This window comes from Engystomops pustulosus, chromosome 4 (assembly GCF_040894005.1).
Source record: "Engystomops pustulosus chromosome 4, aEngPut4.maternal, whole genome shotgun sequence".
Classification (NCBI taxonomy): Eukaryota; Metazoa; Chordata; class Amphibia; order Anura; family Leptodactylidae; genus Engystomops; species Engystomops pustulosus.
The window spans coordinates 42,131,732-42,159,266 of record NC_092414.1 but is presented as its reverse complement, the minus strand read 5'-3'; the positions used below and the strand labels follow the sequence as shown (position 1 = coordinate 42,159,266).

The following is a 27,535-nucleotide window of genomic DNA, read 5'->3' as shown; positions in this document are numbered from 1 at the left end:
TTAAGAGTGTGGCCGAAACGCATAGGCCAGCCTCTTTTACACATTGGTCATTTTTTTCATATTGTATGTAATTTTATACAATTAACCAATAAAGAAAAATACATTTGTATAGTGCATCTGGTCCGGAGAATCGTCATTTTTCTACTTTCAAAGTTCTCAACCGTACCACTGCAGTCGAAGTCTGGCCCACCTGCACTTATTACATATGGAGACCGTTGAGCTGAATAGAACCTGTTGCATACTTTATCAGCAGCGACAATGTCAGGTGTGTGTCTACCACACACTCTCTTTACAGTGGGGAAGAGACTATTGCAGAAACCAGAAAACCTGATACCCAAGATGGTGACCCCCTGAGACAACAGAAAGATATGATTCATAGGGGATAACCATAAGATAACATGACTAAAAAAATTCAGCTAGAAACAAAAAACGGAATAAGGAAATACATGCTGAATTTTATATACATTGAGGGACAAAGTTGGCTGGTAAAAGAAAACCTTGAGAGTGCTAGCTCCTTACACGTACACATACTTTATACATTAAGCTATAAGAAAACACCTTACTAATTAAATGTGTTGTCCAATTGGAGGCCAATTCAGATAAATGATGAAATAAGCTCAACATCAGTTATAAGATTGAGAATGGAGTGACACATGGACAAGGCAATGATTTTAATATAGCAGTATATGAAGCTTATGGACCTGTATATATTAACTAGCACTTTTGATTCACTACCAAATGCGTATTGCCTGAGGAAGAACTCTACATTTCGGCTACTAATCACTTGGGGACACAAACTGCATGCTAGAGCTAAAAAAGTTGCCAGATCCCTACCAATCAAATACTCATGCTCTATAGGTCACCATTGTCAAAAATGTTTTATGGCCTGGAAAACTCCTTTAACCCCTTAACGCTTTGCGCTGTAGCTCTACGGCGCAGAGGTACAGGGAATGTATGAAGAGGGCTCACAGGCTGAGTCCTCTTCATACAATGATGGGGGTTGTTGCATATTGCAGCAAACCCCCACCGCTCATAACCCTATTAACCCTTTCATTGCCATCGGCATTTAAAAGACGGCCATCTTTATTACGATTGCCGATCCCCCGAACGTCATCGGGGTGCGGCGATCGGTTGCCATGGTAGGCTCAGGTCTTCGTTTGACCCGAGGCTACCTGGCTTCTGCAGATTCGTTACAATGAGCCAGTGGCTCATTGTAATTAATGACCTGCAAAAATACCATATACTGCAATACAGTAGTATAGCAGTATATGGTAGGAGCGATCTGACCATCTAGGGTTAATATACCCTAGATCAGTGATGGCGAACCTATGGCACTGGTGCCAGAGGTGGCACTCAGAGCCCTTTCTGTGGGCACTCAGGCCATCACCAGAGATGACTCCAGGTATCTTCCTGCACTCCCAGACAGCCCAGGACTTGCTGTGCACAGAGCTATTTTAAAGTGACAGCTGTATCTGGGACTATTTTCTGCGTTATTGGTGTCCTCAGGGTGCTGGTATCAATGAAAACTGTGACAGAGAAAGGAGTATAAATCACAAGTTACATTTCTGTGTTGGCACTTTGCGATAAATAAGCGGGTCTTTGCTGTAGTTTGGGCACTCGGCCTCTAAAAGGTTAGCCATCACTGCCCTAGATGGTCTAAGAAATAGTTAAAAGAAAAAATAAAAGTTTAAAAAAAAATAAAAATGGTAGCAATGAAAACATCGACTCATTTCGCAAAAAATGACTCCTCCCCCAGCTCCGTGCACCAAAGTATGAAAAAGTTATTAGCAGCAGAAGATGACAATTTTTTTTTTCTTTTTTGTACACCTTCTTTTAATTTTTGAAAATGTATTAAAACACAATAAAACCTGTATAAATTTGGTATCACCGAGATCGTACCGAACAAAAGAATAAAGCTGAAGTGCTATTTGGAGCGCACAGTCAAAGTCGTAAAAACTGAGCCCACAAGAACGTTTTCAAATTTTTTCAATTTTTCCACATTTGCAATTTTTTTTCAGCTTCGCAGTACACGGCATGTTCAAATAAATAACATTACGGGAAAGTAAAATTTGTTACACACAAAATAAGCCTGTACACGTAAAAATTAAAAAGTTATGGATTTTTGGAGGTGGAAAGCGAGAAATGAGCGAAAAACCCTGCCTCCTTAAGGGGTTAAAGAAAAAAACAATACATATTAACATGGAACAGAGGCATAGCCAGGGGATCCAGGAAACAGTGGGCGTGGGCTCCCGTCAAGGGACGGTAAACCAATTTTCAAACTATACACACACTGATTGCCCATTTAAATGGTTTAACCCCTTAAGGTTTTTTTACTCATTTCTCGCTCTCCACCTTCAAAAATCCATAACTTTTTCATTTTTCCGTGTACAGAGCTGTGTGAGGGCTTATTTTGTGCGTAACAAATTTTACTTTCCCGTAATTTATTTATTTTAACATACCGTGTACTTCGAAGCTGGAAAAAAATTCCAAATGTGGAACATTGTGAGCTCAGATTTTACGAAAGAACACCTCAGCTTTATTCTTTGGTTTGGTACGATCGTGGTGATGCCAAATTTATATAGGTTTTATTGCGTTTTAATACATTTTCAAAAATTAAAACGAATGTGTACAAAAAAGAAAAAAATTTTTTTTGCCATCTGATGAACTGACGAAGAACTTTTTCATACTTTGGGGTACGGAGCTGTGTGATATGTCATTTTTTCTATTTATTAAACTTTTTTTTTTTAAACTATTTCTTAGACCATCTAGGGTACATTAACCCTAGATGGTCAGATCGTTCCTACCCTGTTTCCCCGAAAATAAGACAGTGTCTTATATTAATTTTTGCTCCTAAAGAGGCACTAGATCTTATTTTCAGGGGATTCTTATTTTTCCAAGAACAAGAATTTACATTTATCGTTGAACAAAAAATCTACTTCTCTTATGACTCTCCAAACTCAGAATTTCATGCTGTATTTCTTGTGACTCCATTTCTATTATAATCATTGGCCCAATCTCTCATGTTTAGTAAAAGAACTTTCCATAAATGACCCTTCTTATCCTGGGAGCTTCCATGACTTCTTCCCCATGTCACTACCTTCTGCAGTATCTAAAAGATTTCCTAATACTAATGTATGGCGCGGGAGGAGCTGCTGCAATGACTGCCTCTAGGTCTTATTTTCAGGGGAGGCCTTATATTTCTAAGACGGAGCAAAATTGTACTAGGTCTTATTTTCGGGGGATGTCTTATTTTAGGGGAGACAGGGTACCATATACTGCAATACTTCTGTATTGCAGTATATGGTATTTTTGCAGGTCATTCATTACAATGAGCCACTGGCTCATTGTAACGAATCTGCAGAAGCCAGGTAGCCTCGGGTCAAACGAAGACCTGAGGCTACCATGGAAACTGATCGCCGCACCCCGATGACGTTTGGGGGAGCGACGATCGGCATAAAGATGGCGATCGCAAAGGTTAATAGCCGCAAGCACCGACCGCGGTTATTAGCGGTCAGCTCCTAGTGAGTTTTTTTTTGGGCGGCAGGTCCTCTTAAATGCTCCATGGGTGTTCTGTGAGCCGCAAGCCCAGAGGAGAGTGAGAAGAGTGGCCTCATGGCTCACAAACAGTGAGGCACAAGGTAAAACATTGTTATTTCATGATCATTTGGTGTCCGTGCACAATGCACGTCCATGACGCCGTGAGCTGGCTGCCGTCTTTCAGGCTAGTGCACGACTGCGTCTTCAAGTTGTGTACATGGGGACAAAGTGTGTGTAGAGCATATGTGTAAATAAAATGTCATGTATGTGTTTGCATACAGTATAATGGGGGAATATTAATATTACTCTCACCCGCACACAACATGATCATGATGATCATGAACCCGATGTAGGTTTTTTAAGTGAGCCCCCCGCCAGCCTGTCAGCTGCAGGAAGAATGTAGAAAGAGCTAGAGGAAAGACTAAGCTTACAGTATGCTAAAGTACATTCACCCACTGGATCTGTAGCTGAACCTGGGTAAGGGTGATGCAATGACGCTGTACATAAATAAATTCAGTTTTACTTCTTATTAAGAAAATTTTTTTATATTTTTAGACTTGTAGTTATTTATCGGCTAATTTTATAAAGAAAAAAAAATTAACTTGATAATTTTATTAACTAAAAGTTTTTTGCCACAGAATAACAATTGATAATTCTGCTCTTTATGTATATGTAAGTAAATATATGTACATTATGTACGATCGCGTTCCTATGATGGCCCCACCTAGAGGATGCCCCTTGACCTTTGTAGGGACAGGAGGCAGAGATGTTATATCCCCCTCCCCAGCATCCGCACTCCAGTGTCTTCTTATCATACAAAGGGAAGGGAGCATTGAAGTTCTCTCATCTCTCGCTATTTTGGTGGAAGTTGGGAAAGGCTTTCTAAATGGAGTAGGTTTGGTTATCTACACCTGTCCAGTTTTAGGCCTGGAGCAGTTCTTCCTCCGTCTTCCAGGTGACTGGGTTTGGTTCTGTCTGCGCTTCCGGTGAGCCATCCGAGCAGCATGCAGCACTTCCGGCTTACTGACAAGCAGTGCGCTCCAGCGGTCGAGATTCACTTCTGGTTGGGTCGTAGTTTCGGAAGTGATATCAAATGGCAGAACTGAGTTGGGAGCAGGAAAGCCCGCATGGTGAGGGTATAAAATAACTTGTAAGTCACAGCTGTGTAGAATAGACCAGAATAGACACTCCTGCAAAACCTTCCGAGATCACTTATTGCTTGCGCTCTCCCCTCAGTTTACTTTTTTGACGGGTAATGAAGGATTGTAATGTTATGCATTATACTTAGGTTATTGAACTCTGCAAGGTCTATTGACAGGAACGAAAAAGTGGAACATGTGTAATGGCAAACTGCCAAGCTTTTACTCTAAGCCAGTGTGCCTGTATTAATAACCTGTATAGGGATGAAAGATTCCCAATTCACAATGAAATGCGTTCCTTTATTAGGGAGTAAGTACAATCTATTGCACAAAAACAACCAGAACCTCCCTGAAAAAGAGCTAGAACCATGATCCTCCCTGCAGATTCAGATTTAAAATCAGAGGATGCATCTACCTCAGTCAAAGGTTTTATTGATATGGATATATCCTCTATCCCAGTATCAGATAAGATGGAATCCAAGCATCCTTTTTTCCGAGGAGCTGGACCAATTACTAAAAGCTATCTGTGACACCCTCCACATAGAAGTAGTATTTGAGAAAACCACTATTCATGTTATATGGAAGTACAAGAAGTAGAAAAGAAAAAAAGTGTTTCCCATTAATGGTACACTAAAAACTCATCGGGACGAGTAGAGGGAGCCAGAAAGAGGATTTGAATCTCCAAAAAGAGTTTTAAAATATATCTTCTTCATTGAAGACGAACCTTAGAATCCGGGATTGTACTTCATAAGTTGATGTTCATGTGACAAAAATTGCCAGGAAAACTAACCTTCCGTTTGAGGATGCGATCCAATTGAAAGATCCCATCGACAGGAAATCAGACAGCGTTCTTAAGAAGACACGATAGTCAGCAATGTTAAATCTTAAAGCGAATGCCCACAGACCATACCCTGTTTTTTTTGTCTTACAGAACTTGAAAATTTTGTTTCCACTAGTCCACCATCCGGGACACCTGGAGGATGCGCTTTGACCTCTGTGGGAACAGGAAGGAGGAAAGTCAAAGTTCCCTCCCTGCATCCTCCCACCTGTGACTACCAAATAACCCCCCCCCCCCCCCCCGGAATTGGATGCAAAGTTGTATTTCTTTAGTATGTTGACATCACACACCAGTAAAACGGACTAGTAAAACAATGAAAATGGAGGGAAAATATGTTGGTGGACTAGTGGAAACTGATTTACCGATGGGTACTAAATCTGAATTTCCACCACGTCCCCCATGACAGCCACCTGGGGGATTTATCAAATGAGTTAAGTTTAGGGTGAGATAAAAGACTGAAAAACCTTTATTCCGAATGCGAAGTCCTTATTTTTTGGAAGGTCCAGTCTATAATGTTTGCAGGACATGAGGTGGACACAGAAGGTGGACATGACTCTCATAGAATAAGCTCTCAGATTTAAAGGAAGCAGCTTGAATGAAAGAAAGTAGCATTTGAAAATAGCCATCTTGAGCCATCTAGCAATCGTCATCTTGTATGCCTATTTCCCCCCTTGTTAGATCTCTAAAATTGAACAAAGAGATTATTACACACACGCCATGGTTCTGAGGATTGGAGGTATTTTAATAGGAAGCGCCTTACATCAAGCGTATGCCACTTGGCTTCCCTGGAGAAGGATGGATTACCACAGAAAGATGGAAGGCCGATCTCTTGATTTCTGTGGAAGTTATAGACCACTCTAGGAAGAAAGGTTTAGTCAAGTGTTACCACAATTCTATCATCTAGGATTCTTAAATAAGACTCCTGAATGGAGATGGCTTGGGGCTCTCCTAGTCTTCGGGCTGAAGTTATGGCCAGCAGAAATACTGTCTTAAGAGTAATGTTGCTTCTGTCAGAATCTTTCACTGGATCAAAGGGGCCATTAGTTAGGGTATAAGAAACCAGGGGTAAGATCCTAAGTAGGGACACGGTTAAGGACATGAAGTCGGATTCTAAAGTAGGCGGTTATAAATCTATTTATCAGCCTATTTTCTATAAAACTGCAATTGTGGAAGGCACTTCGGGGGAAACCTAGACCTTTACTTGCGGAAAGTCCCATCTCCAGTCCTGCTTGGAGGAACTCCAATACCTGAAAAATATTAGGATTATCTTGGGATGGAGTCTTATTACCACAAAAGGATACTAACTTTTTCCAAATCTTGTGATGAATGGCAAAAATTATAGGTTTCCTACTTCCCTTTAAGGTGTCCACGACTTTAGAGAAAAGACCCTTTGATATAAGGAAATTCCTTTCATAATTCAGGCTGTCAGATTGAGAGGATCTGGTCTTAGATGCAGGATTGTTCCCTGATAGAGTAGATATGTTTTTAGATGAAGAATGATGGTATCAGTGAAGGGCCATGGGCTTCGGCAGAGGGTACCAGATTCTTTTCTTCCAGTTTGGGCAGATTAAGATGACTCTGGCTTTGTCCAGGTAGATCTTCTGTAGTACCTTCAATATGAAGGGAATTGGGGGGGAAAGGCATAAGCTAGTGGCTGGCTCCAAGAGTGGCTAAAATAGTCCGGATACGGTTCTTTTGTGTCTAGATAATAAAAATTCCTGCAGTTTGTAGTCTCCCTTGTGGCAAATGGGTCTATTGAAGGACGTCCCCATAGGGATATGAGGTGGTTGAAGAGCTCCTGCTTCATGCATCACCCGTTTGGGAAGAGTGTTTTCCTGCTTAATAAGTCCGCTGTCCTATTCTCTATTCCCCAGAGATGGGTTGCTGAAAGGGAAAGCCAGTTGTTCCCTGCCCACAGGAATATCTTTTGTGTTAGTAAATGTAGATTTAGAGATCAGTTTCCTTTGTATTAGATGTTGTCATAAGAGGTAGTAGTGTTGTCATAAGAGGAGCATCTTTAAGAAGGGCTTTGTTGGATTTTAGGGTCTCCCACACTGCTCACAACTCGGTCGTTGGAAAAATGAATCTTGATGTGTTATGTTATGTGTTTTGAATGGAATTCTTTGACTAATTTAACATGAAAAATTTATAAAATGGTTTATAAAAATTCCTAAAAATAATATTAAAAACACAAACTAACTGTAATGCATATCAAGGAAACCCCTAAATGTATAAAAAATTGAGAAAAGTGGGGGCATGGCCAGCCATGTAAGAGTGAGGTCGCACTGAATCCGAGCTCCGCTGTGTAACCCTCTTCATCTATAGCCATCAGGCACCCGGGCATGGGAAAACCCACCAAAAAAGGGCTGACAAACACCCCCCAAACGATCACCACGACCAGGAAGGGAAATGGCCATTTTTTTGCCTCGACTCCGGAGAACATGGACCTTATGCCGCTGACCACGAGGAGCCAAGATGGCCGCCACCGTCCACCACGCTCCCCGCCGCGGCCAGGCGCACCGACAACACCGCGGCTCGCAGCCTCCGAGCCCGCTCGGACAACTGCTACATACGCAGCTCCGAGTATCCTGAGCTGCTGTGCGCCTCTTCTAGGCTCCGCGCCGGAGAGGTCAAAATGGCGCGAAGAGACGACAGACCCGCCGAGACTACAGACCCGCCGCAAGCCACGATCATCCATCAGACCTCCACCTCCCCGGTACCATCGGGGTCAGTGCCGCAGACGCAGCTTTTCGCTGGCTCTGTCATAGAGGCAGAACCTGCCACCAACAAGCCAGGCACCGACTTCCAGCGGGAAGAAAACAGCAAGGGACCAAAGGGAAGGGAACTAGCTCCAGACCAGGGCATAACACACACCAGGAGCCGGGTCGATACCTCCGTGGAAACCCAGCACAAAACCGGGACAGGAGACCCAGGGCCCTTGAGCCACTGCAGCGCAGACCCAGGCCGGAAGCCTTCTTGTGAGTACGGGGCTGGAGTCCCCTTAACCTCCTCCCTGCAAACCATACCACATCTTGAGATGGCGCCTATTCCTGCTCATACAGGGCCTGTAACTAGCCCGCAATTAAGAACATTCACTCCTCCTATGGTACTGATGCAAGATCCCATATCCACACAATCTTCCCTCATTGAGGAGAGAATGCCCACCTTGTCAGACCTTCACATCTTGTTCGCATCTCTGCCTACCAAGGCTGACATGTCCAACTTCGCAGCGCAGTTAACTGCTGACTGCAAGCAGGAAGCTGCATTCTGAGATCTCAACGCTCTCCAGCAGAATTGATGTTCTGGACCAGGCCAAATCCTCAACGGAAGCATCTATTGAGACCTTACAAGATACAGTTCAACGACAACAGGCCCAGCTATTTGCCATACAGCAACATATAGACGATATTGAAAACAGAAGTAGGCGCAATAACTTACGCATTAAAGGCCTTCCAGAAAGTGTCTCACAAGCTTACCCTGCTCTCGACAATAACCACCATCTTCAATGGCATTCTAGGGCGCCCACCTGACACATATATTGAAATTGACAGAGCACATCGGGCTCTGAGACCCCTGATCCGAACTCTCAAACACCTAGAGATGTTATCTGTCGGATACACTTCTACGCACTGAAGGAGCAGCTTCTATTCAAAATCCGCTCTCAAAAACGGATAACATACCAAGGTACTGTCATTAAAATCCTACTGGACTTGTCCCGTTATACACTGGCGCAACGGGCTGCCCTTCAACCCTTGCTAGATCTGTTACGCGAACGTGACATGACCTATAGATGGGGTTTTCCCTTTGCTCTACATGTCCACCAAGGCGGCAAAGAAACCTCCCTTCGCTCAGCTGATGACTTGTCATCCTTCCTACGCGATCTGAACCTACCTACAGTTCCTCTATCCACTTGGCCCTCCTTCTCCATACCAACAAAAAGAGGCATCAACCCACTCTCCGCCAACCTAACACCACTAGGCCTCCCGAAGAGGAGCCCCAGGAAGCGGCCTCATCGCACCAATAGCCAGGACCCCGCATCTCCACGCTGATGTCTAGGCCTGAACAGCCATAATATCGGTCCCTGGATACTACCTGAATGCTGTTACCACAACCTAATTGCCTTTTCCCCCCTTGAATCTATGCCCTCTTTGCTGTAATGTATAATGATTTGCCCACTATAACTAGTATCAATATGTTCCTGTTTTGCCTGATGGCCCATATTCTTGCCATTCCACTCTAGGGGGACCACTCGTGGCTCACCTGGCTGGAATCTCACACCCCATTAGTTGGAGGATATTGGTCGACACTGGTTGTCAGCCCGACACCCTCTATAACACTTGTTATTAGTTACTGCTGCAGCTCCTTCACCTTTCCTATTAGGCGCTGCTTTTGTCTTGTTTTCCCGCTACTTATCCTTTCTTTTCTCCCCACCAACCCAACCCCATCCCCTTCCCAGAACCCTCCGCAAGTATCATACTTGTCTCTACTTCTAACTTCTCTCTCCCCTAGTACCTAGAGCTGTGGAAACTCAATAAAGTGATCATCCACCCTGACGATGGCTGACCTCAAGATTGCCTCCTTCAATGCCCAAGGACTCAACTCTCCTTCTAAGAGAGCCCAGGTACTGCACCACTTCCACAGAAACTAAGTACAAATTTTATGCCTGCAAGAGACACATTTTAAGGTGGGCCACTCCCCTTTAATGAGACACAAACACTATACCTCCTGGCACTTTGCTAACAACCCCCAGTCACGCTCCTGTGGAGTAGCCATAGCCATACATAAATCCCTACCCCACACAATAATTGATTATACCGTGGACCCCAACGCCATATATCTCTTGCTCACTATCGACATTAGTGGCCACATCTTCACCATTCTCAATGTATATGTACCAAATCAAGGCCAGGTGGCCTACTTACTTAAACTGCTTGACGATGTACTTCCATTGATACGGGGTTGTGCTATACTATGTGGTGACCTAAATCTAACTTTGGATCCTACCCTTGACAACTCGTCGGGTAAATCTAGCATCGCTTACTCAACTTTGAAAAAAGTAAAACGAGCCTTCAGACAATTACAATTGTGTGATGTCTGGAGGATACAACATCCCTCGGACAGGGATTATAGCTTCTATTCGTCTCCACATGGTGTCTATAGCAGACTGGATCACATCAGGATGTGATCCAGTCTGCTATAGACACCATGTGGAGACGAATAGAAGCTATAATCCCTGTAAACCCAACACAACACTCTTCCCTGGTTGGTCTCCACCTCCACTGGCAATATACTTCTCTCTGACCATGCCCCAGTTTACTCCTCTTTCAGATTACCCTTCTTGACCAAACGCGAATGGTCGTGGAGACTAAACGAATCACTCCTGCTAGATCCCCTCTGCATGGCTGAAGTGTCACAAACCATCACCAACTACATTCAGGAGAGAGAGCAAGACATGACCCCACTTCTAACCAAATGGGACACCCTCAAATGGCTGATAAGGGGCGTATTTGTTAGACACGGGACCCGCCTGAAAAAGGAAAAGGCTCACAAACTGCAATTAGCCCTACAAAAGGTTTCCTCCCTTGAAACACAGCACAAACGCACCATAGCGACCCCTACATTACACGAATTACAAGCGGCCAGACTAGAAGTTAGACACCTGCTCGACCTGGCATATGGTGGAATGCTGCAAATATGCCGTTTTATGAGTTTTGCAACAAATGTGGGTAAATGCTAGCGATAGCCCTGAAGAGGCGCGCGGCCCAATCCTTTATTTCAAGTATCAAGTCTGCACCGAACAAGATAGCACACTCCACCCCAGACATTTGTGAGGCTTTCCATTCCTCCTACACTGACCTATATAACATCCCAGACACCCCCCCCTTCCACAGGAGAGACGAAATTACCCCCCCCTCCCCATTCACTCTCCCCTCAGTAGGAACCATTTCTGCCTTAGAAGAACCCTTCTCACAAGCAGAACTAGAAGCGGTTGTTAAAGCCCTCCCTGGAGGTAAGAGCCCCGGCCCTGACAGCTACACAGGGAAATTCTATAAACATTTCCTGTCCATATTGAGCCCTATTCTATTGAAAGCATTTAACACTGTTTCTCCAGACTCCCCCTTCCCCCCAGGCGACATCCACACACGTCGTGGTCATTCCCAAGCCAGGCAAAGACCCTCAATCCTGCGGTAGCTATAGACCAATCTCGCTCCTTAATGTCGATCTTAAGATCTATGCCAAACTTATAGCCAACCCCCTTTTGCCAGATCTTATTCATAAAGATCAAGTAGGGTTCGTGCCTAGCCGAGAAGCCCGAGATAACACCATAAAAACCCTCGACATCATGAAATACGCCCAGTCCCATAAAATCCCTATGATGATATTATCCCTGGACGCCGAAAAGGCCTTTGATAGAATTCCATGGTCTTCGCTAAGAGAAACCTTACATAACATAGGAATAGGTCCCGCCTTCACTGCCAAAATATTATCTCTATATAACAACCCATCAGCCAGATTGAAAATCAATGGAACCCTATCTGCCCCCTTCTCCATCAACAATGGAACCCGCCAGGTATGTCCCCTCTCCCCGCTCCTATACGTTCTGGTGATGGAACACTTATTAGGAGCTATACGCAACAACCCTAACATCCAGGGTATTCCCATTGCTGGGGTTGAATATAAATGCTCGGCTTTCGCAGATGACCTCCTGGTCTATATCACCAATCCTGCCCAGTCCCTACCAGCCCTGATGTCCACCCTATCAGTGTTCGGGAAGTGGTCCAATTTTAAAGTTAACATGACAAAATCAGAAGCCCTAAATGTGTCTCTCGCCCCCTCTGAAGTAGAAACCCTCAAGACAACCCTCCCTTTTACCTGGCCCCCTGGGGGCATTACCTACCTGGGTGTTAAGATCTCCAGTGACCTATCCAAACAGTTCAATAACAATTTCTCTCCTCTACTGGCCAACTTCATCTCAGACCTAGACACATGGCGGAAAAAAGATTTCTCCCGTTTGGCAGACTAAATATACTTAAAATGACCCTCCTGCCTCGACTACTATACCTCCTGCAAACCATCCCCATTGCCATTCCCGCTTCCTTTTGGGATAGAACTATGAAGTGCTTCTCCAAGTTCGTCTGGTCCCCGGGCCGCTCCAGAGTGAAGAGAGACATACTGATACAACCAAAAGACAGAGGAGGAGTGGGTCTGCCGGACTGTCGCCTCTACTATTTGGCGGCAGCACACGCTAGAGTGCTTGACCTCTTTCATCATAAGAACTCCAAAACATGGGTTTCATTGGCGCAGGGTATATGTCCCAGAGAACTTTCCACCCTCCCCTGGACTTGGTCCCCTACCGCTAGAGATGCTACCCTTCTCTCATTCTCCACCGAACATACGCTGCGAATCCTGAAAGGTTTAAGCCCCCGGTACTCTTTAGTGGACAAGCAGGGACCCCTCACACCTATCACGAGCTACCCCCTATTCCGACCTGGCCTCCACAAGGGCAAATTCCTATCGTGCACACAACATAAACCTGTTCGCTTTGCATATGTCCTAGCAGGAACCACTCTGCAGCCGCTCTCAGTGCTTCTATCAGGCACCACACCAACAGCCACTCACCACTTACAATATACCCAACTCCAACACTTTCATGCCTCCATTAAATCACACTCCCAACTCTCACACACCCTGACACATTTCGAACAATTGTATTTGGCGCGTACTCACAAGCCCCATGCCCTCTCAGAGATGTACAAACTGCTAATTTCTTCCAGCCGCACGCCTACATTTTGCAAAGCTTGGGAAACTGAACTGGGGAAGACATTTTCCGAAGGACAATGGTCACAGTGTTTCTCTCTGGCTCAGAAAGCAGTCATAGCCTCTAAACACCAAGAAACTAGTTATAAAATTTTGGCGAGATGGTACAGAGTACCCTCGCTTCTACACAAATTGTTCCCAACAGTCCCAACAGGTGCTGGCGCTGTGGATCGACAGGAGGTACAATGTCTCACATCTGGTGGCGGTGCCCTCGCCTACAAAGCTTTTGGCCCAATGTACTTCAGGTCATTGAAGAGATCACAGGTCTTAGAAAACCCAACACACCTGAAGCAGTTCTACTATTCATGTTTGACATATCCGTCTCAACACATAAGAATTCGCTGGCCAAACACCTCTCGCAGGCAGCCAAGACAATTATTCCACGGAAATGGAAATCTGACTCCCCCCCACAATGAGTGAATGGTTCGGGGAAGTAGCCCTAACGCACAGAATGGAGGAACTCATCGCTCAGTCCCCAAAGGACCGCATGCGATTTTCTAAGACGTGGTTTCACTGGCAGCTGTTCTTGAGCTCCCAGTCCTACCTGTGGAGGTGGTGCATCCGGGAAAACAACAACCCCCTGCTCACAACTTTGGTACCATCATATGCCCCTTCTACCCTCCTCGTCCTCCCCCCATCCTCTCCTAACCCCCATTTACCTAATCTTTTGCCCCCCCCCTTCTTTACCCCCCTCTATTTCCCATCTTCTCTATCTATATCTGCTATGTGTAACAAGGCTTGCCCAAACTTCACTGCAATGTATAACATTTTGTAACAAAGATAACACAATGGTGAAGGTCAGTTTTTATCGCTCGTTCTTGTTATACATGTTTCCTCTTTATATCTTTAACTTGAATGTGGGCTTGTTAACTATGCATGCCCTAAAGGCAAATAATGCATAAATTCATATTACTTTGTATCTTTCTCAACTTAATCAGCCTTGAATGATAAAAAAAAAAAAAAAAATTGAGAAAAGTCAAATAAAGTCATCTAAGAGGGGTGTCCTCTAAATTCACTGACCCAACGGCTGAGGGGAGGCAATGTACAAATACCTGAATGGGCAGTACAAGGATCAGGACAAGGGAGCATCCTCTACGTCTAGAGGAGATTCTACCATCACCATAGTTTTACTGCTCTTACAGTAAAGAATCTCAGTCTATGGAACTCTCGGCCACAGGAGGTTGTTATGGTGGACTCTATGTACATGTTCAAGAGAGGCCTGGATGCCTTTCTGGAGAGCAAAAATATCGCAGGTTATGGGGAAAAAACATTTGTTTAGTTCTTAAAGGTGGGACTTTATAGACTTGCACTAATAATTGACCCCTAAAGCTGTGAGTCAGAATTAAAGATGGCGTTAGAGTGGTGGCTTAACAAATGCAGGCGATCACAACTTTATACTGTAGGTCATGATGTTGCGTGTGCTACATAATGCGCCACCTGCAATGACAGATGATCACTTGTGTGAAAGTGCAGGGATTTGTGGCCATTAACTGACAAGCCATTACATGATAGTAATGAGCATGAGCTGTGGCAGCACAATCATTATGACTGCAGCGTCAATAAGCGTCAATATGTCAATAAAGTTCTCTTTTTCCTTGAAATCTATCTTGCTATGGCAATAGCCTCATTGGTTATAGGAGGTTTGGTATACAACATGTCGGATAGTCTTATGTCATATAGCTTCCAGGATGTCACAGTGGAATAATAGTAGCTGTGGATCCAGGGGTATGGTGATTTGCAATTTGATGGCTCCGAGCGAGATCACCTCTCTCCAGAGTGCTTGTATTCTAGGGCAGGTCCATATACCATGGAATAGGTCTGTCTTGGACAACCCTTTTATGTCATAGCCTTCTTTCAACATCACTGCAGTCCGCTATATGTAACTAATGAATTTTACCTTTTTAAGTTGTGAATATTGCAGCAAGTCTTTTTGTAAGGAACTATTCTTCTCCTTTTCTTTACCAAGGTCTTCTTGAAGAATTCCCTGCTGTTCCTTCTCAATTTGCAGATTCTGCTCTAAGTGAGAGCTAAGTTAGAAATATAAAAAGGTGATAAAATATAAGTATTGAACAGCAAAAGTTTTTTGCAAGTTTAAACTCTGGGTTCCTAACTGCACATTTGGAATGAACAGATTTTAATAGAGTTAGATAAGGATTCATTTAACAATATCCATTCTTACTAGAATATGTTTGAATCTGTTTACTAGATGTTTACTAGATGTTTGAATCCAACACTGAGAAAGCATCCTACTGTTTTGTAAATAAACAGGTTCATTCTGGGAATGTAGGGTTAATTCTACCAGTTTTCTGCTAAACATAACCACAAAAGGGGAGTGGGTTGCCACAGGGAGTTTCAAAAGTATTTTTATTTTCTTTATCAATTACACTTACATAATGGGACAATGACTTTACATGCTGTGACTTGATTTAGTTTAAGAACCCAGCCTTTAAAGGAGTCTATAGATATAATTTGCCATGCCAGAGCAGCAGTCCGTAATTCTCAGTGCTGTGGCACACCAACAAACAGAATCTATAATTCCTGGTGGTAGTGAGGAGTAATTCGGCACTAGACTGAGACAACTAGTGGTCAAGCTGCAGGAAAGGGTGTTATATAAGCAGGAAGGCTGCAGCAGGAAGAGTGGACAATGTAACCTGAGTGAAGTTGGCCCCCCCACCTTGTTCAAATCAAACAAAATTGGTGTCAAACGTTTGTGCTACGTTTGTGCTGGTTTGTGCAGCAGAAATTTTTGTTTGTGCCGCTATCGTTTTCGAGATTTTAATGAAAGTTTCCAGAGGTCATCAGAGGTCAACCAGCCCCCCCACATTGCCCAAATCAAACAAAACTGGTGCCGAACAATTCTGCTACGTTTGTGCTGGTTTGTGCTGCGCAAATTTTTGTTTGTGCTGCTTTTGTTTTGAATATATGAACAAAAAATGAAAGTTCAAAAGTTCAAGCAGCCCCCCCACATTAACGGAATCAAACAAAACTGGTGTCAAACATTAGTGCTACGTTTGTGCTGGTTTGTGCAGCAAAAATTTTTGTTTGTGCCGCTATAATTTTTAAGGTATGTTCAGGTGTTTGAGGTGTTTAGGATGAACTGGTAAAAAACAAACCTAGTGACACTTCCCTGGTTTGATCACCAGGGGGAGCTAGCAAACACATTGTACTTTGGAAGAAATGAACTCTGATGACCTCTGCAAAAAAGTATGAATATATTAAAAATGATAGCGGCACAAACGAAAATTTTTGCTGCACAAACCAGCACAAACGTAGCACTAACGTTTGACACCAGTTTTGTTTGATTCCGTTAATGTGGGGGGGCTGCTTGAACTTTTGAACTTTAATTTTTTGTTCATAAATTCAAAACAAAAGCAGCACAAACAAAAATTTGCGCAGCACAAACCAGCACAAACGTAGCAGAATTATTTGGAACCAGTTTTGTTTGATTTGGGCAATGTGGGGGGGCTGGTTGACCTCTGATGACCTCTGGAAACTTTCATTAAAATCTTAAAAACGATAGCGGCACAAACGAAAATTTCTGCTGCACAAACCAGCACAAACGTAGCACAAACGTTTGACACCAATTTTGTTTGATTTGAACAAGGTGGGGGGGCCAGCTTCACTTAGGTGACAATGTACAGCAAGCAGGAGTAACTGGCCATGAAAACTATTTTTTCTTTTTTTTTACCGTTGCAAATCTAGCTTTTGAAGCTGCTGTTTAAAGGATTCAGTTTTGGCCTCAAAGTCTTTCTTGATTTTCATACAATTTTCTTCAGATATTTGTCGAGCCTTTTCGGATTCCTGAACTCTAAAGAAGAAGAAGAAAAAAAAAAAAAAAAAAGCTATTGCCACCTTTGTTCAGAATAAATCAACAACAACATATGGTATTAGATTCCTGCAGTAAAATGAGTTGCAAGCTTTTCTTATAATGCTTTAATTAATCATTATTTCTGAACTCCAGTCTCTCATGCTTTTTGCACTTTTGGTGTGAGGAGTTTCCCAACACTGTTCACATCATGCCATCTTCTGTCAGCATTTCAGCTTCAGCGTGCATGTTGATAAATAATACTTTTTCCACTCCCTTCCAGCTACAATACAGATAGTATGAAGCTCATCACTATCCTTTTTGGAAGCAACCTTCTGGCCTGTGTTCTACTCCTTGCTTAGATAGGAAATGCATCTCAAGCTCGTCTTTATTGAGTACTTGGGTAATATTCAGCACTCCCACAGAAATGAAGGTAGTGAAAGTGTGACTGAGCAGAAGGCAACAAATCATCAGGATTTAACTTTTTAACCCAATAAAAGGCTTTCATGATCGGTTTCAGATCAATTCCCAATCTGTTTTCATAATTACATATGTCCCAAACATCCAAATTAGCATAACATTTCACCTCGTCCTGGAGCAATGTTTGGAGATATCAATACTATTTGGCGTCCTCAGGACACAAACAGAGCTGAATTCACTAATAATATACACAGCCATCATCTTTTAACATGATCACTGTCCCTCTGTTGGGTGTAGCATAGCTGGCAGGCACAATGTGATGCTGTCATCCTGCCTTCAGTGCTACACACAGCAGGAAAGGAAAGCTGCGGGGAATGGGGATAAGCAGGCAAGTGGTGTTTATTATTAATTTTTTAAATTAAACATTAACATGGGGGAGCTGCGGCAACAGAAACAAGGGGGACCTGCGGCCACAGTAGGAATGGAAGCCACAATGTGATGGTGAGCTACGCAGAATATGAGTGAGAAATGGGGACAATATGAGGCGGCCACAATGTGAGGGGGGGGGGGGGGGGACTCGTAGCAAAGTATGTTGGGACACAACATGATGGGGACCTGGCACACTAAGAGGTGGCCATAATTTAAGGGGCATCTGGCAGAGGCACAATGTATGAGAGAGGAAGGGGACACAATGTAACAGGGAGCTGTGGGAGGGGGGGGGGCAACAAGGGAGGAATTCTATTTTAAAAAGTTGATAAAAGTTGACTTTGTGACTTCATGCAGTTTAATGGCAAGGATAAAGTAATCAACATCAACTACCCAGCACTCCGCGTCTAATATAGCAGACCCTGCGTGCAGTGACTTAACGCTGCATGCATTTTGGATGTCACCCTGTCACTAGACAGGGATCGCCGCCCTTGGCCAATGCTGGGGGGCAGATCTTACTAGCCTTACGCTCTCCAACATCACCATTTTGTGTTTTGTGGTGTTGGAGAGAGTTGTTTTAGTGATCTGTCCCTCTACAGTACCCTAAAACACACAATTCCCCCCCTTCTATGTTTTCCCTATCCCCCACAACTGCACTTTTAAGTATGATCTGTTAGGAGGAGGAGGAGCAGCATGGAGGAGTAGCATGGAGGAGGAGGAAGAGTAGCATGGAGGAGGAGGAAGAGTAGCATGGAGGAGGAGGAAGAGTAGCATGGAGGAGTAGCATGGAGGAGGAGGAAGAGTAGCATGGAGGAGGAGGAAGAGTAGCATGGAGGAGGAGGAAGAGTAGCATGGAGGAGGAGGAAGAGTAGCATGGAGGAGGAGGAAGAGTAGCATGGAGGAGGAGGAAGAGTAGCATGGAGGAGGAGGAAGAGTAGCATGGAGGAGGAGGAAGAGTAGCATGGAGGAGGAGGAAGAGTAGCATGGAGGAGGAGGAAGAGTAGCATGGAGGAGGAGGAAGAGTAGCATGGAGGAGGAGGAAAAGTAGCATGGAGGAGGAGGAGGAGTAGCATGGAGGAGGAGGAGGAGTAGCATGGAGGAGGAGGAGGAGTAGCATGGAGGAGGAGGAGGAGTAGCATGGAGGAGGAGGAGGAGTAGCATGGAGGAGTAGGCCTTGTTCTGTGTAGGTTGTCCCCCCCATCATGTCCCAGAAGACATACATTGACTTGGGAGGTATATAATTATATGGTCTCCAATACGGAGCCACCTCGCCCTGACAAAGACTCTGAGGAACCCCCTGAGAAGGAGCTTTCATAGTAGTGCTGAAGTGCCTGGGACTTCTGCTTAAGTGCCCGGGACTTCTGGCCCCACATGGGTAACCCCAATGCCCCTCAGGTCCCTGATTTTAAGACAAGTCCTGGGATACACAGACACGGAAGGGCTCAGATCCGATGGACTATTTTAAATGTCTGTGCTCCAAATGCCATTCTCTTCAGAGCCTTGCTGTGTCTCCATCACGTAGCCCATTGCCACACATGGGGTATTGCCATACCCATAATAACCCGCAGAATGATTTTGGGGGTGTTTACCCACAATGGCATGAGTTGGGCCGATTTCATTTGTCACTACAATGGCACATTTGAGAAAAACTTCCTCATTCACTTTGTATTACATTTGGGTCAGCATCTCATGGGTTAAAATGCTCAAACAACCCTAGATAAATTCTTTGAGGTGTTCCCTTTCCTAAAATGGGGTCACTGCTTGGTGGTTTCTATTGCACTGGTACCTCAGGGGCACCCCAACACTAGTCTAGTGAAAAGGATGCTCCAAAAGCTACATTTTCCTCCTTCCCTTCTCACGGCCCTGCCGTGTGCCCAGCCTGTCAATTATTGGCACATGTGTGGTATTGTGGACAACGCAATTTCAAAAATTTCTAACCATTTTTGCTTGCTTCCAAAGAAAAAATTAAAAAGGTTAATATACTTCTTAAATGCCAATTTAAATAGTGAATGGATGGTTATAAAATGTTGACTTGTGGGGGTTTATAGTACATAATTTTTTATAGGGCACTCCAAACTGAATTGATCACCAAAATTCTGCATTTTTCAAAATCTCTTGAAAATGTGAGAAATTGCTACTAAAACTTATACTAAATGGGTGACCCCTAAACCAATGGGTGCTACTAAAAAACAAATTATGGAAATAAAAAGAAGACCATTGGCAAAAGGTTTCTACAAAAAAAACCTTTACGTCGTAAAAGTAGAACATTTGAAACCTTGAATATTGTCATTTTTTTACAAATTTTTCCTAAATTATTGAATTTTTAACCCTCCTAAAAAGAAACTGCTCACCGAAATGATACTACTAACATAACAATTTAACAATGTCTCACGAGAAAACAAATCTCAAAATCACAGAGATATCTTAAAATTGTTGAAAAGTTATTACCACAGGAAGAGACACTGGTCAAGTGGGGGGAAAAAAAAACGGCTGCGTAGTTAAAGGGGTTAAAGGGAACCAGCAATAAGAAATTGGCCTAATAAATTATTACCAGTATGTTATTTAGAAGCTTTACACCTTCCAAATCGTGTTTCTTTCATGGCTTAACGTGGTTCCATTTTCCAGAAAATCAATCAATTTGAAGTAATATATAAATTGGTTGTATAAAGTCAAGGAGGCAGAGAATTTAACACTGGAGTAAAGCTTTCCTCACTTCTGAATGCCTCCTCCTGTGATTGACATTGTACACTGGATTCTGGAGATGTGGTAAGTGAGGTCTCTGGATGCAGGATTACATTGAAGGGAACATTCCGGGACAAAGAGCGTGAATTCAGTGTCCTCCTCCGTGACTTTATGCAACCAATTCACATCTTACTTCAAAGTTGTTTTTATGGATTATGCCACTACACTGGACCATGAAAGAAACATGATCTGCTGCTTGACAGCATGCCGGTAGTGACGGGTTCCCTTTAACTGCATGCCCCTGTTAAATTGCTACTTTTTGCTCTCTCCATCGTACAAACTTAAAGGAAACCTACCACTTCCAATGGTGGTTATGAGCTGCTGGTGCCGGCGCTTATTTTCGTTATGCTTTTAAACAGATGTAAAGCGTTTAAACGCTTTAGTAATCTTTATATACAAGTACCTTCACTGCACCATGCGCGCGACCACTTCGAACGCCTGAATAGGAAGTGGTCGCGTGCATGGTGCGGTGAAGCTACTTGTATATAAAGATTACTAAAGCGTTTAAACGCTTTACATCTGTTTAAAAACATAACGAACATGAGCTGGTACACGGCATTTGCAGCTTATAACCACCATCGGAAGTGGTAGGTTTCCTTTAAGCTGATCTTAAGCTGCAAGCAAATCTGTCTGTTCACAGTTGTATGAGGGGGAGCCGGGAACAAGGAGTAGAGTTTGTAAGAACTCAAGAATCAATCCAGTTTACTGGCAGGGAACCAGGTATATTTGTCAACTTTTAGCAGGGGTTCCAAAAGTCTGCCACCAATCGATTAACAAGATATGTGCCCCTAACAATTCCAAACCTTTCTTCCAATGTTCTTGTTGTAGAGTCTACCAGGTCCCATTTGGCTTGCAGTAAACATAACTGTTCACTCTTCTGTTGCAAGGAAATATCGGTTTCCTATAAATAAAAAAATAAAGTTACATAATTTAACACATTTTCAAATTATTATATATTAGATACCGTAAATGCTTGAGTATAAGTAGAGATTTTCAGCACAAAAAAACACTGTAGTCTCTGAAAAAAAAAAAAACACCTCTGTACTCACCTTTCCGACTCCATTCTCCCCACACGGTCCCATCACATAAACCATGACGTCAGCCGCTTGCCGATATCATAGCGCGTGCACTGCCATCGGTACACACTATGATGTCAGCAAGCGGGTGACGTAATGGTGTATGTGACGGGACCGCGTGGGGAGCCGAAGACTGAGCCGGAGCTGAAGACAGCTCTTCAGCTCTTTTAAATACTGGGCTGCTGGCTATATATGAGGGGGCAGGCGCTTTCTATATACAAGGGGACTGTTGGCTATATACTGTGGAGGCTGTGACCAGGCTTATACTCTGGTCAATAGGTTTTTCCCAGTTATTTGTGTTTAATTAGGCGCCTCTGTTTATACTTGGGTCAGCTTATACCCGTGTACAGGCAGTCCCCGGGTTACATACAAGATAGGGTCTGTGGGTTTGTTCTTAAGTTGAATTTGTATTTAAGTCAGAACTGTATATTTTATCATTGTAATCCCAGCCAGAAATATTTTGGTCTCTGTGACAATTAGATTTTAAAAATGTTGGGTTCTCATAAGAACCAGGATTAACAATAAATCTTAATTGCAGACATCTCTGATAACCGTTTATTGTAGCCTAGGACTACAGTACAGCAAAATACCAAAATCCAGAGGTCCGTTTGTAACTAGGGGTCGTATGCAAGTCGAGTGTTCTTAAGTAGGGGACCGCCTGTATATAAAGTAAAACGATATTCCAGAATATGTAAGTCATGCCCTCAACAGAGCTCTTAAAAGTAATCTGTCATATCGAAAATGAGTTGGATCTGCAGACAGCAGGAGCAGCTTGCGCAAGCTTATAGTTGGGTGGAAAAATATTCTGCAACTTGTATTTTATATCCCACTGTTTTTTTTTTGTTTTGAAGGTAGTCTATTAAGTGATCGACAGTCTGTATGCACAGCACCAGAAAAAAAAATACCCAACATTATAGGACAAGATATAGCCAATGAATTATAAGCCATCATAGTTATATCAAAGCAATGATATTCAACATCAATAATGTGTTAATTTTACATGTATAAACGGCATGTGACAATTCAAAGGAGATAAGCTGGTAAGGGAGAGAAGTGAAGGAAAAATAAGAAAAAAAAAGGAATTGGACGGGGAGGGTGTCCTCGCAGTATACAGGCAGTCCCCGACTTACGGCGTTCCGAGTTACGGACAACCCGTAGATACGAACCGGGCACTCGGAACGCCGCGCATGCGCAGTCCACTTCCTGGTTTCTTAGCGCTGCTTGACATGCTGCGCGTCCTCATTGGGCGGGCGTGTCCACCTCCTGGTTTCGTAGCACTGCTTGATGTGCTGCGCGTCCTCATTGGGCGGGCGGGTGATGACGGGGTTCCTTGGGCGGAGCTAAAGACTGGCGCCACCATGGAGTTGACGGGGAGCACAATGGAGGTGACAGGGATCCGCTGCCGATGTATACACTAAGTAATTGCCAGCAGTATCGCGGGGTACAGGTAACTAAGGAAGCATTAGCTGGTGCGATCTCACGCTTCCTTAGTTACCAGCCAGTGCACTAAAAGAACTGAAAGCCGGAGATTGCAGGTAACTAAGGAAGCGTGAGATCCCACCAGCTAATGCTTCTTTAGTTACCAGCCATCCGTGGGCTGTACTAAATTGTCAGGAGTTAGTGTACATTTACAAAATATACTAGTTCCGACTTACATACAAATTCAACTTAAGTACAACCCTCCAGTCCCCATCTTGTACGTAACCCGGGGACTGCCTGTATTGTTGATGCCCAGGCAATAAGACTTACGACCACTTAGGGCATTCAGTGGGAATTTAAGTTCCAGCCACAGTGAGAGCTTGGTTCTGGACGAGCTATCTTGGCAAATCATCTCCTTCCATGAACGTGGACCAAATCGTGAAGAAGGCGTCTATACGGTCAGAATAGTCCATAATCTCCTCCATTCTCATCAAGTAGCTAATAACCCACTCAGCAGGTGAAGTACATATTCATACACAAAAACATATAATAGATCACCGGAAGGTGGGTGCGCTTTTTTTTCCTAGAGGCTATAAACTCGGGAGGAAGGGGCTGCAGGCTATATACTCGGGGGGGGGGGGCAGGGGCTGCAGGCTATATACTGGGGGGGGCAGGGGCTGCAGGCTATACACTGGGGGGGGGGCAGCAGGCGATACACTGGGGGGGCAGAGGCTGCAGGCTATACACTGGGGGGGGCAGAGGCTGCAGGCTATACACTGGGGGGGCCAGAGGCTGCAGGCTATACACTGGGGGGGCCAGAGGCTGCAGGCTATACACTGGGGGGGCCAGAGGCTGCAGGCTATACACTGGGGGGGGGGGCAGAGGCTGCAGGCTATACACTGGGGGGGCCAGAGGCTGCAGGCTATACACTGGGGGGGGGGGCAGAGGCTGCAGGCTATACACTGGGGGGGGGGCAGAGGCTGCAGGCTATACACTGGGGGGGGGCAGAGGCTGCAGGCTATACACTGGGGGGGGCAGAGGCTGCAGGCTATACACTGGGGGGGGGGGCAGAGGCTGCAGGCTATACACTGGGGGGGCCAGAGGCCGAAGGCTATACACTGGGGGGGGGGGGCAGAGGCCGAAGGCTATACACTGGGGGGGGGGGGCAGAGGCCGAAGGCTATACACTGGGGGGGGGGGGGGCAGAGGCCGAAGGCTATACACTGGGGGGGGGGCAGAGGCTGAAGGCTATACACTGGGGGGGGGGCAGAGGCTGCAGGCTATACACTGGGGGGGGGCAGAGGCTGCAGGCTATACACTGGGGGGGGGGCAGAGGCTGCAGGCTATACACTGGGGGGGGCCAGAGGCTGCAGGCTATACACTGGGGGGGCCAGAGGCTGCAGGCTATACACTGGGGGGGGCCAGAGGCTGCAGGCTATACACTGGGGGGGCCAGAGGCTGCAGGCTATACACTGGGGGGGCATTTCAGAAACTCATAAGGATGCATTCTTTGTATGATCTGTGGAGGGTGGATCACCAGAATGACCACTCCTTCTACCCGCACCCACATAGCTGTCATTCACACATTGATTATTTATTTGGAAAAATAATCGTATGGAGTCTAAGACGTAGGTATGATACAATGGTCTGACCATGCCCTCTCACACTCTATATTGCATACCAAGTAGAGCAGATGGAGATTAAACGAGTCCTTGATCAAAGACCCTGTGCTCCGTGAACAAATACAAACTGTGATGCATACGTCTTTAGGAGAGATGGTCTCTCCCACTCCAGTACAGTGACCCTGCTGGTCTTTTTAGCTTTTTGTGTCAGTTTGTGGGATTACGCTTATCACAAGGGTGAGAAGCTTCATTGTGACAAGGGCTAGACAGCAAATATGGCTGGATTATTTGTTCCCTTCTCAGTTTCCCACCCTATCTGACTCTGCAGTGGCAAGCCTTAATGTACCTATTGCTATTAAGGAATTGGATGAGGTTATTATGACAATTGAGTCAAGAAAATTCCCTGGAACGGACAGGTTCACATATCTGTATTATGAGGTCATTGTAGAAGACCTCGCCCTGCGTATGCTTTCACTATTTAATTCCTTTCTAGATGGGACTCATCCGCATCGGGATATGTTGTGTTCCTGTAACTCATTGATTCCTAAACCCGGTAAAGACACTACTGACTGTAGCAGCTAGGTGTAGGTGAATGTAGAAAAAAGTTTGTATGGAGCGCCCCTTTGGTTGAGCATACCAGGGAAGGAGATTCTAATTGGTGTGAAAAAAGGATATGGTCGGATAGTATAAAATACAATCACACGCACAGGAAATGGATCATCCTTGCCTTTTCCACCTTTTGGGTCATAGATGGGATGGAATTCGGATTGTTGCTGACGTAATCCAGGAGCAGACAATTTTTGAATTTAAATCAAATGCCCCGGGATTTCAGGGGGGATGGTGGCAGGGAGCCAGGTACTGTACTCGAATGTCTATTAGCTGATGCACATATGCTTTTTTCATGTTATGGGCTTTTGAAAGCTGTAATAACCCAAAAATGGTGCCTTGTTGACAGGTTCCCTTTAAGAGTTTCTCTCAGCAAGAACATTGAAGATGGTTCATGGTTGGGTCTTCCAGTATGACAATGATCCAAATGCACACAGGCAGCAACTTTCAAAAGTACTGGAGTGGTCTAGCCAGTCTCCAGACCTGAACCCAATCAGAAATCTTTGGAGGGAGTTGAAACTGGATGTTGCCCAGGAGCAGCCTTGAAACCTCTGTACTGATCTGTGTTGCAGACTTGGACAAAATCCCTGCTGCACTGTGTGCAAACTTGGTAAAAAAACAAAACAAAACAGGAACATCTGACCTATTGTATGTAATTTATTTCTGTACCAAATATTACGTTTTTTGGTAGTTTATAATTATACAAGCTAAAGAAAACAGAAACAAAAGTTAAAATATAGTGCTCTATATCACAAAAGTTATTTACCTTGACTTTTTGGCACATTTGAAGATTAATAGATTTAACATCATCCAGTTGTTTCCGCAGAACAACTAAAGTATCTTGCTTTTCATGAATGTCTTTTTCAAGGAGTTTCATGGCCATTTCCATTTCAGTCTTCATTCCAAGTTGCAGGTTTAGCTCCTTTTCTAGTTCCTATTAGTAACAAAATTACAAACAACATTATGATTGACTTCAACGTCTGTGAATCATGAATGTACGGTTTACAAAATAAAAATCTTATAAACCTCAGTCCTAAACTAACAACCCTGCTAAAAGTTCTGCTAAATGCCAAACTACCAGGTCCAGCTACCAAAGATCCTGAATACTGTAGGAATTCTGTGTTTCACAGATCTTTATGATATTTACGGTTCCTTAAAGGTGTATTCCCACGAAGTCAAGTTTCTTATATGTACTCAGGATAACAAAATAATAACAGTGAATTAGAGAATATATAAAAATGTAAAAAATACAGCAATTCACAGATATAATTCCAACCTGTCTATCAGTCCTGGTGTGCAATTTCAGTTGCCCCTAGACACAACCCTGTAACTTCTGACTTTAGGGCGGGCCACCATCTTGGGTTTATGTCTCTTTGCTCTGCGCCTGTAGCCCCGTCCCCTGCAGTTCAGCAGGAGCTCAGACACTCATTGCTTCCAGCCAGCAGACACAGTGTGAGCAGAGAGAAGATACAAACTACAAACTCCAGGCAGATAAAGTTATCTGGGGGAAGGGGGAGGCAGGCACATATCTGTGAGAACAGATATGTAGTAGAGTTGGCAGTGTAAAAGTTTGTCATCCTCCGTCTTCCATGCCTCCGTTGTTCAGAAAATATCATACAAAGTATAAAGAGTTCTTCAATGACAAAAGTTGCCTCTAATGGTTTCTCCATCCTTGTGACCACATAAAAACCCTCTTATATACTTTCAGAGTTCAGTGTTATAAGTTCTGAGAAATTCAACATTCAGGGGCAGTTTGCAATGATGGACAAATAAAGCACTTACACAACGAATATCAGATTATAATTCAGAAACTGCACTGTACAAGACTTGGGACAGGAAATTGCAAGAATAAACCAGCTGGAAAAAAATCACCTGGTCCTGACGGGTTTATGTCTGCTTACCTAGGATCTTAAGGCAAGAACATTTCCTAACCAAGATTACTCCAGTACAAATATTCTTTCACACATATTATGGCCCTATGACCCCACTCTTTTTTTTCCACCGTGACTTTTTTCTAGATTAACGAGGGAGAATGAACCCAATGGTTTTTTTTACTTATTTTAAAATTATTTATATATCTTTGGTATT

The 27,535-nt window shown here is 44.0% G+C and overlaps 1 protein-coding gene across 5 annotated transcripts in view; it reads right to left on the bottom strand.

Annotated features, from left to right (window-relative positions):
• RUFY1 (RUN and FYVE domain containing 1) overlaps positions 1-27,535 on the bottom strand; it is a 117,104-nt gene that overhangs the window by 21,669 nt on the left and 67,900 nt on the right. For all 5 annotated transcript variants that reach the window (XM_072145788.1, XM_072145787.1, XM_072145785.1 and 2 more), the window contains 4 exons: positions 26,214-26,381; positions 21,529-21,626; positions 17,021-17,140; positions 15,230-15,359 (listed from right to left, as the gene is read on the bottom strand). In XM_072145788.1, the coding sequence (XP_072001889.1) occupies positions 15,230-15,359; positions 17,021-17,140; positions 21,529-21,626; positions 26,214-26,381 (516 nt within the window). The remainder of the gene's footprint in view (positions 1-15,229; positions 15,360-17,020; positions 17,141-21,528; positions 21,627-26,213; positions 26,382-27,535) is intronic.